The sequence below is a fragment of the Dioscorea cayenensis genome, unplaced genomic scaffold (genome assembly GCF_009730915.1).
Source record: "Dioscorea cayenensis subsp. rotundata cultivar TDr96_F1 unplaced genomic scaffold, TDr96_F1_v2_PseudoChromosome.rev07_lg8_w22 25.fasta BLBR01000748.1, whole genome shotgun sequence".
Lineage (NCBI taxonomy): Eukaryota > Viridiplantae > Streptophyta > Magnoliopsida > Dioscoreales > Dioscoreaceae > Dioscorea > Dioscorea cayenensis.
In genome coordinates this window covers 1-17,582 of record NW_024087139.1, presented here as the reverse complement: position 1 = coordinate 17,582, position 17,582 = coordinate 1, and the positions used below count along the sequence as shown (strand labels likewise).

Genomic DNA, 17,582 nt, shown 5'->3' with positions numbered 1-17,582 from the left:
CTCCCTATTTATCACACTTTAAGATATGTATCGATATTAAAGTAACCTTTAAAATAAATTATCTTAATGTGTCTCTGGCCACATTTTATTCATTTATCAAATAATTTATTATTCATGCCCTATAAAAAAATTCACTGATATATTATTTTTAATATTACCTGCATAGCAAATATATAATAGTCAAATTGCAATATGTATTTCTATAAATATAAAATTTTTTAACTAAAATATTATAATAATTTTAGGGAGTATCAACGTATAAAATCTCTTTTTGTCTTAATTCTAAAACCATCCTAAAAATTTGTTTATATATTTATTGCACAATAGTCATATTGTAAGTGTAAATCTCATTGAACAACTGTTTGATATTTTAATTATTTTTAAAATAAATGATTTAGATATATATATTTATTTTATTTTCCAGGATTTATCAATCAAACGAGTACTCATCCCCATAAATAGTTCAAGCCCAATTTCCTCAGTTATCTGAGAATCGCCGAAATAGGCCCGGCCCATATATATATAGAGAGAGAGAGAGCCGCTCGACCACCCCGCCCAAATCTCACGACGAAAACCCTAGCAATCCCAATCCCTCTCCATTCCATCCCTCTCTTTTCCCCGATTTCACTCTCTCCTTATCCCCATTTCGTTATCCTTTGATGTTTCTCTCCCCTTTCTCCTCACCATTAGCCCTTCGCCATTCTCTCAATCGAATCCTAGCACCGTTGTTTGGGTTTCAGGTATTCCAAGACCCTTCCTTCGCTCTTTTTCTTGCATTTATTGGTTTTCTATCTCTGATTTGTGGATACGTGGTGTTCTTTTCTTTTTATATATATATATATATAAAAATTATGAATGGTCTGGGTTGTGTGCTTGTTTGTGAATTTTGTTGGATAGGCGGAGATGTCATTTGGATCTTAAGGGCTTTAGGGTTTGGTATCTTGTTTTTTTTTTGTTATAAAGATGCGAATTTGCTGATAAAGTAGCATGCTTGATGCTTTTTTATAAGCTTTTTTATGCCAATATTGTGGACATCCAGTTTTTTGTTTGTTATTTTTTATTATAGCAATTCCTACTTGAGCTTTTTGCATTTCAGGAGAAACACTGCTAGATAAGAAATTTTTGGACTACAATTTTGTTGTCACCGTACTGGATATTAATGTGAAAATTCGAACTGATTCTTATTCTAGTATGTGAAACTTGGCAATTTGTTTTTCTTTGTAGCATTCTTCATCTTATTTGAACTACTGTGCTGTTATGTACTTCAGCCTGTGGTTTTTCTTTTCATTTACCTAGTTGGATATTGGTATGGTTTTGGTTAAGTCTCTTTTTTAATCATGTGTACTGTTATATAGTGTTTGCTTGTGGATGGGATTAAAAAAAATGGAAAGGTAGGGATCTTAACGCTGGAATTTCAAAGGTATTGTGCATGAAGAGAAGTAGAGAACATGGTATCACTTAGCCATTAGTATAATCATAATGCATTTCTGCTTGCCAGACTTGTAATGCTTTGGCCATTTGGCGTTTACGTTAACGACAACCCACATTCAGTCTTGTTTTACTGCAGTGCGAAAGTTGTGTTAAAACAAATTTAAAATTTGTTTGGTCATGTTACCTTTATTGAACGGTGATTACCTATACCAGTCAACACTTGCCTCTATTCATTATCCAATCAAAATTAAAATTTTACTAGAAGGTTTCCTGTATGCTTGTCCAAATTACATTTCTTAAATTACCCTTATCCAACATAGGCTATTACTGCCAAGTTTTGGGGGTAGAGTTAGGTGGTTATGATTATAAGTAATTATTATGGTATGACGGAGACCTCTATATTAATATTTTTTGTCATGGGTAGGTTATGTTTTACAAATAAATGACTAAATATCACCCTTTATTTTCAATCAAAGTTATTAATAAGTGTATTATCCTTTAACAAATGGTAGTTTGCATGTTTTATTATAAAGTTGGCAGTGTAATACTTGAAATATGCGGTGCTTTTTATTTTCGGTAAGAGAGATATATTGTAGTTACAGATCAAGAGTTTCTTCTATAATACTTGTGTTTGCCTTGCATTTGTGCTACAGCCATATTTGGTATTTTTTGGTGGCGATTGCAACAGCTTTGATATTGGATTTCTTAACCTTGGTTCTTATTGTATTACCTTGCATTTACCATTTTGTTATACAAATGTGAGTTGGAGATTAATGTCCTGTAATTTCTGATTAAATTTCAGGCGATCTGTCGGTTTCCCTAATTTGGCTGATCACATATTTGACAACTTTCAAGTCTGTTAATCTGCAACTGGGAGTCATGCTATATCGTACTCTCCCAATTTTGTTTCTGCTAATTATCAGCTTGGGATGGTTAGAAATGATGAAAGATTTGCTGCTCGGATTTGTAAATCTTCAATCATGGGTTGTTTCTGTGAAGAGTTGCTAGCTGCTCAATAACCAGCGCTCTTTGGCTTTTGCTTTTTTTATTTTTTTTTATTTTTCTGTTTGTCTATTTTCCTAATATAGGATAGTGTAATCGGAGGATTTGTGTTTTGACTTCATCCCAGTTTTCTATTGCTTTCTGCATAGATAACTAAACAAATGTCAGAAAGCGCAATGGCAATTATTAAACCTGAGGTATGGTGAATATTTCCATGCTGTTCACTACACTAATTTCATATCTCTTGTAGGTTACGACTTCAAATTAATTTGTTTTCATGTTCTGTTATTACTTGGCCATATTGTCATAAGTGCTAACTGATTTTGTAATTATTAGCTATACACTCACATATTATCTGACACTCATCTTTCGTATGGAAATTGTAGTGGGAAGCAGATATCCTGCACCTCAGTATTTATAAGAGATTTATAAAATTATTATATATATGTCTTTTATTTTCACAGGCTTTGAAATCATTTATTTGGTTGCAAATGGGTGATGGGTCCTTGCAGCAAATAGAAGAGGAGGTTGCCATGTTCTGCCCCATGATTTGTCGAGAGATTGCTCAAACAGGCATGGGATCTTCGAAGAACTATCCGATCTCCCTGCCACCAAGAGTAAATCCATCCTCCCTTAGTTTGATCCTAGACTATTGCAGGTTTCATCAAGTTCCTGGTCGTTCCAACAAGGTATCACTCCCTTCAATCGATCTGTTGCCATCAGATTTAATTTTGTAGTTTCCATGTAAGAGTGCATGATAGGGTTAGAAATTTAATACAATTTTGCAGGCTTTGTTTTTTCTGTGCTGACAAATTATGATTGCTTGTTGGAATTAATTTTCAAAATTGAACATCTTGCAACAGAGATTATGCACATGCAAGGTTAATTCAGTTGAATGTATCTACTTTTTGGTGGTTTGTCTAATAATTTCTCCTTTTGTCTAGGAAAGGAAATCCTTTGATGAGAAGTTTGTCAAGATAGACACAAAGCAATTATGTGAGCTGACTTCTGCTGCTGACAGCCTCCAGTTGAGGCCTTTGGTTGATCTCACTAGCCGTGCCCTTGCACGCATGATAGAAGGAAAAACTCCTGAGGAGATACGGGAGACTTTTCATTTGCCTGATGACCTCACTGAGGTAGTTGTCACATGATTCTGGAAACCTCACTTTGCTCATTGAAAGTCTGATAATTCCCCTTCTTCCATTTATTAGGAGGAGAAATTAGAACCATTGAAGAATCCAACTGATGATCCACGGATTCGATTATTGAATCGACTTTATGCCAAGAAAAGGAAAGAACTGAAGGAGCGTCAAAAGTTGCAGGTTACCTGTATATTTAAAATTGTAATTCAGCTAGATGTTTCTTAATCAAGAAGCTTTTATTGGCCTTGAAAATTGAATTCCTTATTTGATTGACTGCTGAAAAGCGTACCATTGTTTCAGGATGTGGAAGTTGAAGAGAGGGTGGATGATCGTTCAGTTGATGATCTTCTATCTTTCATAAATGGTGGTCATCAGGGTATGTTCAAGTAACTCTGGCTTCACTTTCTTGATTGCTTTTCTGATTTTGGCAATAGGATTGGATTTTGTTACATGTTTTTCCATAATACATTATTTTTCCTCTCTATGTTTTTCAGTTACAACTTCAAGAATTCTAATTATTATAAGGGATCTGTGCTAGGTCTTTTAGCAGAGTGAGGCATTTTGTGGAATTTTAATAAATCTGAGTTAACTTAAATTTAGAGTTGTTCTAGATCTTTTAACTGCTGTCTGTGTTTGGGTAGTTTCATTTGACTTTCTAATCTTCATTACAAAACAAAAGGCACATTAGTGCATGCTACTTCACATACTACACAAATTTGTGGCAAATATAATTCACTTTCCTAGTACTCTTCTCCTTCCATCCATACTCCTTCTTTGAGAAGGCAATAGAGTCAGAGTGATGACTCCTTGAAAATTCCTGGTCTTTTGTTGAAGTGAATACAATTTAGCGTGTAAGCTGATTTAGTACTTTTTGTCATCAATCTTTATATGGATTTTCACAATAGTTCTCTTTTTTATGTGCAAACCAAAAGTGCTTGTTTTAGCTGACCTTGTATGCTATTGAAAATTAGTGCTACATTCACTATCAGCTTTATCTTTCTGCTTAAGCCAAATTTGTATTTTTCATAATTGTTGATGTTACTGTACTTGCTAACTCTGAAGGAGATATTCCATGGTCATTTATACATTTGCATGTTAATTACCTAAATTTTAATTCTATTTAGCTTAAGACTCATGTTTTGTTCTCTTTGCTTCAAATATAATTAACTGAAAATTGTGTAGGGGAGCCTTTTTTGTTTATGCTGCAATCTGGGAGCATAACACAGCAGTATTTGTTCTCTTCAATTTGTAGTGGACCTTCGCTGTTTCAAAGTGTGGTCAATTAAGTTGATTTAGCAGCTTTTTTTTTGTCTTGGAAAAGCTGAATTGATATCTTGTCTAATCTGCTTCCAGCTGATTCAAAAGGTGCAAGATCTGCCAAGAATAAAAAGAAGAATAGGAGGAGGAAAGATCAGTCAAATGATTCTTCCGCAGATGCTACCAATGAAACTCACAGAAAGGTTTGTTAGTAATTTTGGTAAAGTGGTAAACTGATTTCCTGATTATTTAATTTTTAGCTGCATTTAACTTAGACATTGCACTGACCTTTTAGGATGCACCGGATCATTCTACCTTATCCCATGAGGTTGATGTCAGCTCATCCAACAGTCCAAGCAGACACCCAAAAACACAAGAAAGTCCTGAAGATGCTTTGACTTCGAAGATCAGCTTTGAGGATCCTGATATTGATGATGAGCTTGACCCTGAGATGAAGGAAAGGCTTGATAAGTGAGTTTTCTGGACTTGAGCTTATCTGGAACAATATTGATCTGCATTATTGGGGTCTTTAAAGATTTTAGAAGAGCATTGCTGTCATCAATACATGCACATCCTCCGTCATTTTTAGATTTTGTGCTTTCTTACTTTTTCACATGTTGTAAAACCTAAATTGCATAGGAACTTGATGAGAATATACCATCTAGAGAAATTTGCTCTTGTGATCCAGCTTGTGTTTATATGCTTTAATAACATTGATTTATTCAAGTTTACATTGATGGGTGTAGAGAGGTTGAAGATTTTGCTCGGAGATTGAATTCTGATTGGCCTGAAAGGATGCAGGAAATTCTCTCTCTAGGCCAAGAGAGAAAATTTGTCCCAAACTTAATGAATGGAAATGGTTCCCTTCGGAGATACACAGGTGTGGTTGTTGCTTTCCTTTTCATCACTGATCTCTAAACTTATAGAGGGATTCAATATTTGTTCATTACCTTTAAAGAAGAATTTTTTTGTGCATAATCCTTTTCATTCTTTTTGATCATCTATTCCATTTTTTGAGGGATATTATCATGTGATGTGGGCACTTGCTGATAATTTCTGAATTTTGATATCTTTGATTTACTTCATATCATCCAATTTGATCAATTGTGACCCTTTTTTATGTTGGTTCAGATAAATAGGAGACACGTTTTGCTGCAGTCTTGTTCGAGGTAATAACTGTTAATTTGTTTCTGTATGTTCACAAGTTCTTCATATAATGCTCACATACCATCGACTGCAGGGCTTTCGCAGAGATTGGGAAAACAAAATTGCATTCAGGCGCAGAGAAAAACCTTGTAACTGCATTACCAACCACCACCTCCTCTGTTGAATGCTCTCGAACGCGCTGACAGTTATATCAAGGAGTGCGGTAAGCTGCTCAGGTGTTTCTATAAGAACATTACAATCTGGAATAGAGGTTCTTGTGAAACTTTTGTTCAGCTGGGTAGGCACTTGCTTCCCCAGCCAAGTGCAATTGAAGATATGAAAGTTTTCCTGGGGGACTATGTTTCTTTCAATGCATCTCCTCCATTTCAGCTGGTCAAGCATCAACAGTAATGTTGGGTACTTATCTCAATAATTTTCATTTTTTTACTTTTTGTTTTTGTTGTTGTTGAAGAGGGGTTGTAAGAGTTTGCTGTAAACATCTGCAATAATGCATTCGGGGTTTTCTTCCTACTGCATCAGCTCTGTTGTGCATGCGTTGGATGTTGGGTGAGTTTGGTATGGACTTTTTAAATATAGGCCCCTTGTATTTGATATATTTACATATACCTTCAGGATTTAGCTGGTTTAGAAGGAATATCAATGGAATACTAATTAGAAGTGTCTTAATGAATTGTGAAGTATTAAATTACTGTTTTAGATGAAGCTATTTCAAACCATGCATGATATGGGAAGCATTCTTGGCATGGAAGGTAAGAAAATAGTGGTACTGTGGATAGCAAAGATTATGTGTGTAAATGATGGGATTTAAAAGGATATGCATCCAATTATGATACTTGAAAAGGTATATGCACAAATATGATATGTACAGGTAGAGTGGTTGACGTATTCGACTCATGCGGGAGGGGGGCTGAGGGTTTGATGAATGCGGGAATACGGTGGATGTGTGTGTGATGGTTTGTCATATTTAAAAAAATGTATGGGAGTTTGAGAGTTTTTTTTTAAATACATAGTTGAGACATAAATATAGTGGATGTGTGTGGTGGTTTGTCCATATTGTAAATGTATCAATGTATATATACTGGGTGGATTTCTTCGTTGTATTGGTTTTTTTATAATTTTAAGCATTTTTAGTCAATATTGTATATAGACATGCAATGGAAATGATAATTAAATAACTCTTTATAATGGAATTAAATAACTCTTTATAATGGAAACTATTGGTATATTTAGTTTTGAAAAATCTTGTGATAATTTATGGCCCTAACAAATAAGTACAATTAATTTTTTTAATCATTAATACCATACTTAATATAAACAAAAATTAATTAACAATGTGCTTTTTTTTCTTTTAAATTATTTATGTTATAATTAACAAATAGTAATGAATATTATATATAAATATATATTACATATCATATAATTAAAAAATAGTTCATAATTATAAAATAATATTTAAAAATATTTTATTGATTTAAAATCTACTCAAATGACTCGAAGATTGAACCATTACTTGACCTAGAGCCTAAAAGAATTTTATATTTGAGCTGATTCTAATAACTAAGCTCAAATCAACAAACGGTTTTTATACTTTTCTCACAAAATAAAAATATATTTTTAATAATTATAATTTGAAATATTTAATGAAATATTTAATGTAAACAAATAAATAGTATTAGACATTTCCCATTGCATTAAATGCAAACAAAACAAGCACAAATGTAATAGAATTTTTTTAAAAAAAACTTAAAAATCTTCTTTAAAATCCTCTCAAAACAGATCATACAACTACTTTAAATATATATATATATATATATATATCCATAGAGTCACTAGGGAAAATTATTTTTATGGTGTAATTTTTATTGATTTATTTTAGGTTTTGGTAGAAGAAAAAACCCATTAACAGAAGAGATGTGAAAACCATCACAGTAAGAAATTACTTTCATGGGGTTTTTTTATTTATTTATTTATTTTAGGGTTTTGGTAGAAGGAAAAACACATTAAGAAGAAGAGATGTAAATAAATAACTTTGTCATAACCATTTCACCATTTAAACGAATTGTTACAACTTGGACTATTGAGCAAATTTTCAAATGCATTTCAATAGTGAGATTTTATTCATTATATATAAGCGCAACATTCAATATTCTATTTAAAACAGTACAACAACACTCAACTTCTATCATTACTACTCTAAAAGCCAACTAATTGGATGAGAAAATGTAAAATATTTTAATTGAGAGTATATAACACAAGCTACATCAAACCCCTGTTTGCAGAATTGAGAGTTCATATGATCATTGAAATAATAATAGACTATGTACATCATCATGTTGCTTTGTTTTAGATAACAACAACACACATTAACAAGCACAAATTATTGAACTCCCTCAATGATTACTCTTACAATATACTAAAATTTGATGAACATAATTCAAGGTCAAACGGTTCATAACAGTCTGTTTTATATTGTGCATAGTACAAAATATATCGAAGCCAGCTGCGCTTACTCAGTTGATTGGATATGCGGGCATGCCCTTTCCGGTTCTCCTCTGGTCCAGAGATTTTTCAGTTCGCCTCTTCTTTTCCCTATCATTAGCAGTGTGCCTGCAAAAATTTTAGAATGAAATGCAATCACACCCTTTGACGTCTACGATTAGCGTCTTTGTACAAACAAAAACAAGCACAAGCATGGAAGTACAACACCATGTCCATCACAATATATCTCATATTATAATGCTCGTAAATACCCACTTTTTCCTCTGAACATTACTTACATACTTACTGTATTCCTAATAAGTTTTAAATCCTTGATTAAAATGACCATACTTAGTTTTGAAGGACCAAAATGAACACACTTTTATATCTATATATATTGTTCAAGTGGCAACCAATCATGGAAGTCATGCTTGTTAAGTTTGAACTATTTATTATTTAATGAAAATGTGTTGTGACATACCTAGCATGATTGGTACAATGTAAAGAAGGGCTGGCTGACCATGGCCATCCATCAAAGTCAAGGCAAGATATGTGCCGAGCAAGCCTGCAGTGATTCATAGTGCCAGACCAAAATTTAGCAGATACGACAATAAGGCTTCTTGTGTTCTCTTATTTTGTATTTTTAATAGATGCTGTTTTATAGAACCAATGCTAAAGTTCACTTACCAGCACCATAGGCGGTCATCGACCATAAGAAGTAGCCATTTCGAAGTTTTTTCTTTGCCAAAAAATCATATCTGCGGAAACAAAAAGCTGCATAGTATCTATGCCACTGCAATTGGGACCAACCATTGCATTTAAAGGATACCAAAGAACAATGCAATGTATGTATATAATATATATACATATGTGTATCTTACATTTAAGAATGGAATGAGACTTACTCAAAAAACCACTAGAATAACAAAAGGATGGAAATTAAGAATCTCTTATACCAAGAGCCTGATTATTAGACTCCAGAAATTGCTTCATGACATGACGAAAATAAGTTCCATGAAAAAAATTGGAGTGAGGCTTTTTGCATATAACTCACTGTAATCTACCATGTTTGTGAGAAACTATAATGCCTTTTTTATAATTGCGTATAACTCCCTTAAATCACCTTTATTTCAAATGCATCCCTGCAGTTAGTTAGGCCCTTTGAGCCATGGTCAATCAGGGGCTAGCTTTAACCAAAGATGTGAAATGACCGAAATGCGCCGACATAAGCTTGAAAGGGAAAAATAAAAAAATAAAAAAGAATAAAAACTTTATCGCTTTTCTTCTCACATGCTGTGGAAGAGAAGAAAAACAAAGGTTTTTAAGGTTTCAATACATTCCTAAGAATTTCATATCCCAAATCTGCATTTTGCACATGCGGACAAAAATGTCATTCCTTAAATCATGTAAATAATTTCAGAAAAAGAGTCCAAACTATATCAAATATTCACAGAAAATTCTTCAAATATTGTTAACTTGGGGAGTTATCTGCACATGGAAAATGATTCTCAGGGTTATATATAATTATGGAAGACAGAGTTTCATATAAAAAGTGATTATTTTTAGGGTTTAGGATTTAGATATAAGAAACAAGAGTATTGTGCTAAACGCCTATTTAATGCAAATTGGCAATATATATATATATATATATATATATATATTATAAAATGAAGGGATCATGTTCACTTCAGAGATTTCCTTGAGCACATTGAAAGAAAAGAAGAAAAAGAGAGAGAGGAAAAAAATAATATGATCAAAATAAACGGTCAGAACACGTGACAGGGGATTTGTAATAGTTTGTGACAGTACAGAGTGCAGGCTTAAATTGACAAAAAAGCTTACCTGGAACTCTATAGAGCTAGCACGTCTACTTATCTAATAGCCATTAATCAATTCTATATTTCAAATACTAGTTGAAGTTCATCTTCTAAAAAAATCCCGTTTGAGTGATTAAACTCTTTTCAGTTCATGCACAGCAAGGATAATCCATACAACAGAGATATTGAACATAAAGCACAGGCTTATATTATGAAATAAAACATGCAGTAGGGAAATGGGGAAATCTTCACAGGAAGTAGATAGAGTTTGAACCTCAAAGAGAAGGCAACCAACAGGCCTGGTAGTAGGATGTCTCCAAAACCAATGATACTGTAACCGCCCCATGGATCAAACATTCGAGGGATTTTTAGTAGCATAGGCACATCCTCTCCAGTTTTATCACCTCGAGCAACCTATGCAGAGAGAACAAGCAGCACTTTCTCTTTATATACTGTTGGTTATCGAGGGAAAGTTTTTTTTTTTCATCATCCTGTAAGCAAATTTCAAATGAAACTTACCACAATCATCACACTTTCATGGAACCACCTTTTTGAAAGAAAAACCCAGAAGATGTCATACAGGAAGGCACAACTAAGAAGCACAGTACCCACCTGATAAAATTCAAGAAGTTAGCACATGTAAAATTACACCAAATGATTCACTAAGCATAACACATCTCCTCATCACCAAGGAATTTTGAAGTTTTAATTAGTTATATTCATCCTTATGAAGACAAAGATCCCATATTATTCATTTTGCAGGCTATCACAACTTTGCATATGGCTTTATTTTCTGGCTTATGTTATAATTGGCAACTTAATAAGGTTACTAAAAATGAAGATAACAATGTGTAGAAGCAACATAATTTTCTTTTTGCTTATTGCCTGCATGATAACAATGCTTTGATCAACATCTTTTGGCAAATCATAAACATTACCAAAACCAGGTAGGTATTTACTATGAGTAATGATATTTTTACCGATAGATTTCCATGAATGCATGTGGATGTCAAGTTGGCATCCATGTCAAGATTCATGTCATTCTTTTCTTTATCTAGAAAAATTTAATTTCTTTTATTATCTAAATCCTAAATTTAAAACATTTAATCGTAAAAAGATAAATAATAGTAAAATGATAAACCGAAAAGCCTCCCTAAACCTTTCAACTGAAATCACAAACCCCTAGGGGTCTGTGATTTCTGTTTAGAGTTTAGCATACGATTTTCAGGGTTTTAGGGGTTAGAGCTTAGGATTTAGGGTTTAGTATTTATTATTTAGGGTTTAAATTTTTAGATTTTTAGGGTATAGATTTTGTAGTATTTGGGTTATGATTTTAGATATAGTTTTATAATTAAATTTTAAGTATTTAAAAATTTTTAAGGTTCAAATTTGAAGTTAATATAAAAAAAATAATTACGTGGATGACAAGTTGGGTATCCACGTCATTCGAAAAACTTATTCCGTAAATCTATTCGGTAAAAATATCATCACTCATTTACTATCTAATGTTACCTTGCTTTTAGCCACAATCACAAATTGTAGAACGATTTCGATATAAAACAAACAACAATTACTGAGAAAAAGAAAGCTTGGAATTATTCATTGATAAGATACTGAAAATGCAAAGAACAGCCATGGAAATACAATGGACATGATAAGCTTTCTCACAAACCACCTACTCACCAAAAAGGGAAAGGTTGGTGTGGGCTTGTGTAATCAACCAAAAGATATCATTGTTTCTTAATTAATTAGGGTAAAATATAACAAGTGGCGAGACAAAATTGCTATATAACAACTAACATTATAATCCTACTCTAACGAGTGATTTTGCCATGATGTAACATATACCAGGTCATTTGGCTATGATTGAGATATGTATCATTCTGAGAAAGAGATACTACCACTTGATGTGTTGTGAGAAGGATATTAAATTATATTACATCTACAAAGAATCAATGAGGTTAAAACCAAGGTAGCCTTCTAAAAGAGCAAAAGCGGCTCAAGATTCAAAGTCAATGACAAGCGAAAACCATTGCAGATTTCCAGTAAAAAAAAAAGCTTGTAAATGAAACCAAGGTAATAGCATGCATGTCGATACTACTAAAGCTGCATCCAACTTATTAAAAGATTTCATGAACATTCTCCTAGATTTAGCAAGCAATTTACTATTAGTGCACAAACTTTCAACATGACAATGTGCCAGATTTGGTTCTTTAATCATAGAAACATCACTAGTTCTTGGCAAGATGGGAGAAAAGGCCATGGCTGTATTGGACATGTATTTTTACACAATTTTTCAATAATTGATAATTTTGATAAGTATCTTCCTTGTTAACTGGTTAAAGTAAACTGTTTTGAACTAAAGAGATCGTCAAATTATGGTACAACACTATTATTTGGTATGGTTTAGGTTTAAAAATTGCCTAAGAGTCAAATTGTGCTTTTATGAATTTAAGTGTTGGGGGTAGTTTGATAATTTCAAATTTTTTAACGGCTGGAATTGTGAAGTATCCTGGGATCTCTATAGGAGTAAGATAAATCTTTTCAAGAAATCAGTTAATGAAGAATACAGTTTTCATCATCTTTATGCTATTGTTGAGGAATTGTGATTGCCTTCTTTTTTAAAGTTGATTACCTCGACCATCTGAGTGTGATAGCCTAAAAACCTTATGTGTGATTGTATAATCCTGCATCATGAATATTACATCAATAACTGCAGCTATCAGTTTTGTGACTAATGAACTGAAAATAGCATATTACCTTGAGATTTGGTACATGAACAATCTGGAGGACTGTAATAATCAATGCAATACCCTGGTTCAAAAAGTTCAAAAGGCAGATTATAAATAGAAGGATACCAAATGAGAGAACATACAAAATCAAACCAGCAGGCAAACATTTAGATTTGAAGTTATTTCACAAAAAGAAAATAAGAATAGGAACTTGGGATCATCAAAACTTTCTGCAAATTAGTGACTCACATATTGAACTGTCTCACGTGTGCAATCCAAATGCAAGGATTAATCAGTTTAATTAAGGTCCACACGTTGACACCCATGGAAATGGGGGCGTGTGACTCCTAATTCACACCAAGTGGCCATTATTTGAAGTCCTCATTAAGCACACCTCATGAAATCTATCTTAAGTGTTCATTAAGTACTGCTCATTAGGATGCTCAACACACTAACATACCATGATACTTGTGTAACACTGCAAAAAGCACAAACACATCAATCTTACCAATATATCTTGGCCTATCCAGAAATCGATATTCGCGCTACACATGCCCAAATGACAGCAAATGCTGTCACGTAGAAAGGGAGAAACAGCAGAGTAAGGTGCGAGTACATCATCCAAAGAAGGGCTACTTTAATAAGAGAGAAATGATTCTCCAGCGCGTTTAAACCACCTGGGAACATTAACATGATTAATAAAATATCACAATAATTGACCACCTGTTAGCTATGGCAAGAAAAGAATGCTTGACAAAGAAATACAATAAGGAAAACCACATACAAGTGAACCTCGATAAATATTTCAATAATGGATGTCAGGCTCTTAATTTACAGCTAGTTGATTTCATGTCTCCCTCTGGAAACAAACTAGACTAAAAGAAATCCATGCTTGAAGAAGAATTAGAGACAATTAGCATACCTTGACAACAAAACCACCAAGCAAGTTTGCAGGCCCTGAAGGAAGAATGAAGAATAAGCAGTTATTTGAATGATAGAATAATATAGATCATCAACATTGCATGTTAAGGAAACAAGCGATCTTGCCAGAAACACGAAGTGAGAGCGAACTCTTTGCAATAATCCAGGCCCCTTATCGAGAGTCACTAAATTCCTCTTGAGTCTTTGCCCTTTGAAAACATCACTTGGTACCATGTGACCTTGACATTAGAGTTTGTTAGCTCAAAGAAATCAAATCTCAGACTGACCAAAGATAAGAAGAAGAAAGCTATGCAGAAGCAAGTGGGTGACTGGGCCAGAGCATAAGAACTCTACAGACAAATCACTCAAAGAGTGATATTTGTCACCGAATAATACACCAAAGATTGCCATACCATCTACAGGATATATAGATACCAGATATGTAACACCTATCTTTTGGTCAAATGGTGTTTCAAGACATCTTTTGCCAGATCAAAATTGTAGCTCAACACTACTTTTCTCATTTTAATGACTGCAGAAAGGAAATATTCCTCGGTGAGACTGACAGCAGATTGCAGTGCCAAAAAACAGTATGCACTCTGTTTTAACCAATTTAGAATGTAAATAACTAGGTATTGTTATGAGAATGGACAGACATCCATGCGTGTCAAAAGAAAAACACAAGGTGATAACGCACTTTTCACTCCTCAATGCAAAATAGAATCACCAAAAGCTCCACAAACCACGAGGACATGCGTTTGTAAAGTAAGATCAGGAAAGCATGCGCAATCGCAACAAATAGAGGTGCAGTACGCGGTGCAAGAATGTCCACAAACACCACTGCCACTGGTTTCCATCTTAGCATACTCTTCTGGAGCATCCTGAGAATTATTTCATCTGTGAGATACGAAAGGGCATTCTTCCAATCAGAATGCTATAAGGCCCTCACGAAAACATCCTCTTCTCAATAAATCAACACCTGTAACAGCTTCTCATGTTCGGTAGATGCTTCTCTAGCACTTTCCGGCACTGCTGACCACAATAAGAAGCACACAATATAGTACAGACTGCCATTAGCACAACTATGCAGAAACACCTCTGCATCCTTACAAAGGTAGAGGACGGTCTGGAGAGTATGTAAGGCAAATGCACATGCAACTAAAGGATATACAGCCAGTATCGAGGGAGAAAACAATGGTAGGACACTAGTCAGCATTCTGGAAGCAGTCTTTTTGACAGCATTGCGGAACAAGGTACACATAGCTTTGAAACTAGTCAAAGGAAGCTCAAGCCAATAGTTGCAGCCAAGTGGACTTTCCACATACAAATTGACTTGGCACAAGAAAGGCTCACCATATAAAGCTAGAAACAATATGCTTCTGTGGCAAAATATCTATTAAAAAAATAAAGGATGGCATACTTCAAGTTTGATGTGACAGATATTTGAAGGAAAATGCGTCTCTGCAAAATAATCTAGGCGCCCTTGGCAAGAAGAACACAAACAACTCACCTGCAACACCATTTTTGATAGTACTCTCCAGGCTCGCACCAGCATCTTGAGGGAGCATAACAGCAGGTATATTTATATTGAGATCTGTCTCATTGCGCATCACGAGACCATTTTACAGCGTAGCCCCTGCACAACATAAAATAATAAACTAGAGACACTTAAAGCTAGTTCAGCCATATCAGCATTGAATTAAAAGAAGATACAGTAGCCTGGGACTTCAAAAATTACAAATATCCAATACTGAAGATTTTCGGGATTCTAAAGGCGTATGAATTTCAAGCAGGAAACACGTACCTCTGCAGTTATTTATGATAAGGATAGCAGAAGCACCAGCAGCCTCTGCAACTTTTGCTTTTGATGTAAATTTGCATTTACCCCGGTGTACCAATAGGACTTCTCCAGAAAGCTGAAAAATGGGTAAAATATCAAAAGAAAGAACTTGCACCACATTGGAATATCATTGATGACCAAGAAAGAATAGAGAAGCACACCTTTTCCTAAGAGTGGACTGCAGAGTCAGGAGGATCGCCATTAAAAAGACGGGTTCGATTAAGCATGCCTCTCTTGAAGATTCCATAAATGGAGAGCCAAATCTAGCACCAGCACCAACCAAACTCACTGTCTTCTCAGTATCAATCCATGTTTGCACTTTTACCTAATGAGTATCGAGATAATGTGAGAGAAAACTTGCAAGTAACATTTTAAGCAGCACCACACAAGTGGACTGTGAGGTAAAGTTAATGCAAAGTTACGAAACAAAATAAATTGAAAATTGACAACAGCATGAGCAGCATTTTGATTTTGATTTCAGCAAAAATCAGAGAACTTTTCACTAAAAGAGTAACAGTCATTATGGCAAACGCTAGCACCACTATAACTAGCAAAAGTTGCACTATCGGCGTATAATCCCATCAGATAAATCGCTGACTTTAGGTGGCAAAAAATTCATAATTTCATGTCAAGACGATGCTTATAGCGATAGAAGAAGGAAAATTTTCACAAAGAGGCTTCATTACAGCACAAAATTCTCAGGGACAAGTCAAAATTAGCCACCATATTAAGCCCAAGATTGAAACATTGAACTCAAATGTCCTTCTCACGAGGTTCATGATAATTTTGATCAATTTTAAGAAAAGGATTAGATTTCAAGTTAAAGAGAGAGAAAAAAAAAAGAGGCTGTTTGAAGGACTTCATCATTCTCACTCTCATGAGCTACTTTCTTAATCCTGCTTACAAGGAGCAAACCAACAGAACAACCCCAAAAGTAACAACTCCAAGCCCCATCAAAGACCAAGAAGCAACAAGAAGAAGATCTGAATGGTCACTAATACTCCATATTGGGCTTCATCTAAGTTTCCTTTGATTTAATTCTAGCCTCAAACTCAAACAACAATGCAAAAGGGTCGAACTAGTGAAGACTAGCAAAACTAAATAAAACTCTAATCAAAACTAGGTTTTAAAAAAAAAAAAATTCTAATTTCACACACACATTCAACTTCACACTCTGACGAAAATAAATAAATAAATACATAAATAAAGAAGATACATTTACAACTTTTCAAGACAAAGTAAACCCTAAAACTATTGAAATTCACAAAAACCAGTAAAAAATTTTCAGAATCAACAAACGCGACCAACAAAATGAATAAGCAAAAATATTCTAATCAACACATAACAACAAAAAAAACTCAGTCCTAGACGGTACTCCAAAACAAACATTGAATTCAAAGAACAACAAACGAGCACAAAAAGCCTCACCAAGACAAATTGTTAGAGCAACCAGGCTGTTTGGGGCCTCATCATCCTCATGAACTATATCACCTCAATCCACACAAAACCAGAACAATACCACAGGGTCAAAGCAAGGAATAACCCCAAAAAGACCCTTCAGCTCCACCAAAAATCGAAACAACAACAAGAGGCAAGAGAAAGAGCATCAAGGTCTCCCCTTCCACCAACTTTTTCTTCAGATGAGTAGAGTGAGACAGTGGATATACGAGGAGAGCTGTGCTTGTCTCTGTTGCTACTTGCCATTCTTATTTGGGCACCCTTTTTTTTCTTTTTAGATTAAATTTTAAGTTTAAAAAAAAAAAACCACTGCCATTGAGCGTATTGGTACTGAATC

The 17,582-nt window shown here is 34.2% G+C and overlaps 1 protein-coding gene and 1 pseudogene across 2 annotated transcripts; one reads left to right on the top strand and one right to left on the bottom strand.

Annotated features, from left to right (window-relative positions):
* The first annotated feature begins 522 nt into the window (after nt 1–522).
* On the top strand, nt 523–6,514 carry LOC120254931 (SKP1-like protein 21). Of its 2 annotated transcripts, none has more exons than XM_039262898.1 (11): nt 523–740; nt 2,234–2,630; nt 2,898–3,122; nt 3,378–3,569; nt 3,645–3,755; nt 3,876–3,951; nt 4,929–5,035; nt 5,128–5,303; nt 5,579–5,712; nt 5,964–6,001; nt 6,073–6,514. In XM_039262898.1, exons 2-10 carry the CDS (start codon nt 2,595–2,597, stop codon nt 5,969–5,971), a joined length of 1,065 nt encoding a protein of 354 aa, XP_039118832.1. In that variant the 5' UTR covers nt 523–740; nt 2,234–2,594; the 3' UTR covers nt 5,972–6,001; nt 6,073–6,514. The 2 variants fall into 2 exon arrangements, with proteins under 2 accessions (XP_039118832.1, XP_039118830.1); XM_039262896.1 differs by having other exon boundaries at nt 3,645–3,776.
* Nucleotides 6,515–8,271: 1,757 nt separating this feature from the next.
* LOC120254930 lies at nt 8,272–17,491 on the bottom strand (annotated as a pseudogene).
* Between the last annotated feature and the right edge of the window lie 91 nt (nt 17,492–17,582).

Bases quoted from the DNA above. Each gene is read 5' to 3' on its own strand.
- LOC120254931 (XM_039262896.1), top strand. From the start codon at position 2,595: ATGTCAGAAAGCGCAATGGCAATTATTAAACCTGAG. The intron at 2,631-2,897 runs GTATGGTGAATA...TTATTTTCACAG, and splicing joins TGGCAATTATTAAACCTGAG to GCTTTGAAATCATTTATTTG. The intron at 5,304-5,578 runs GTGAGTTTTCTG...TGATGGGTGTAG, and splicing joins ATGAAGGAAAGGCTTGATAA to AGAGGTTGAAGATTTTGCTC.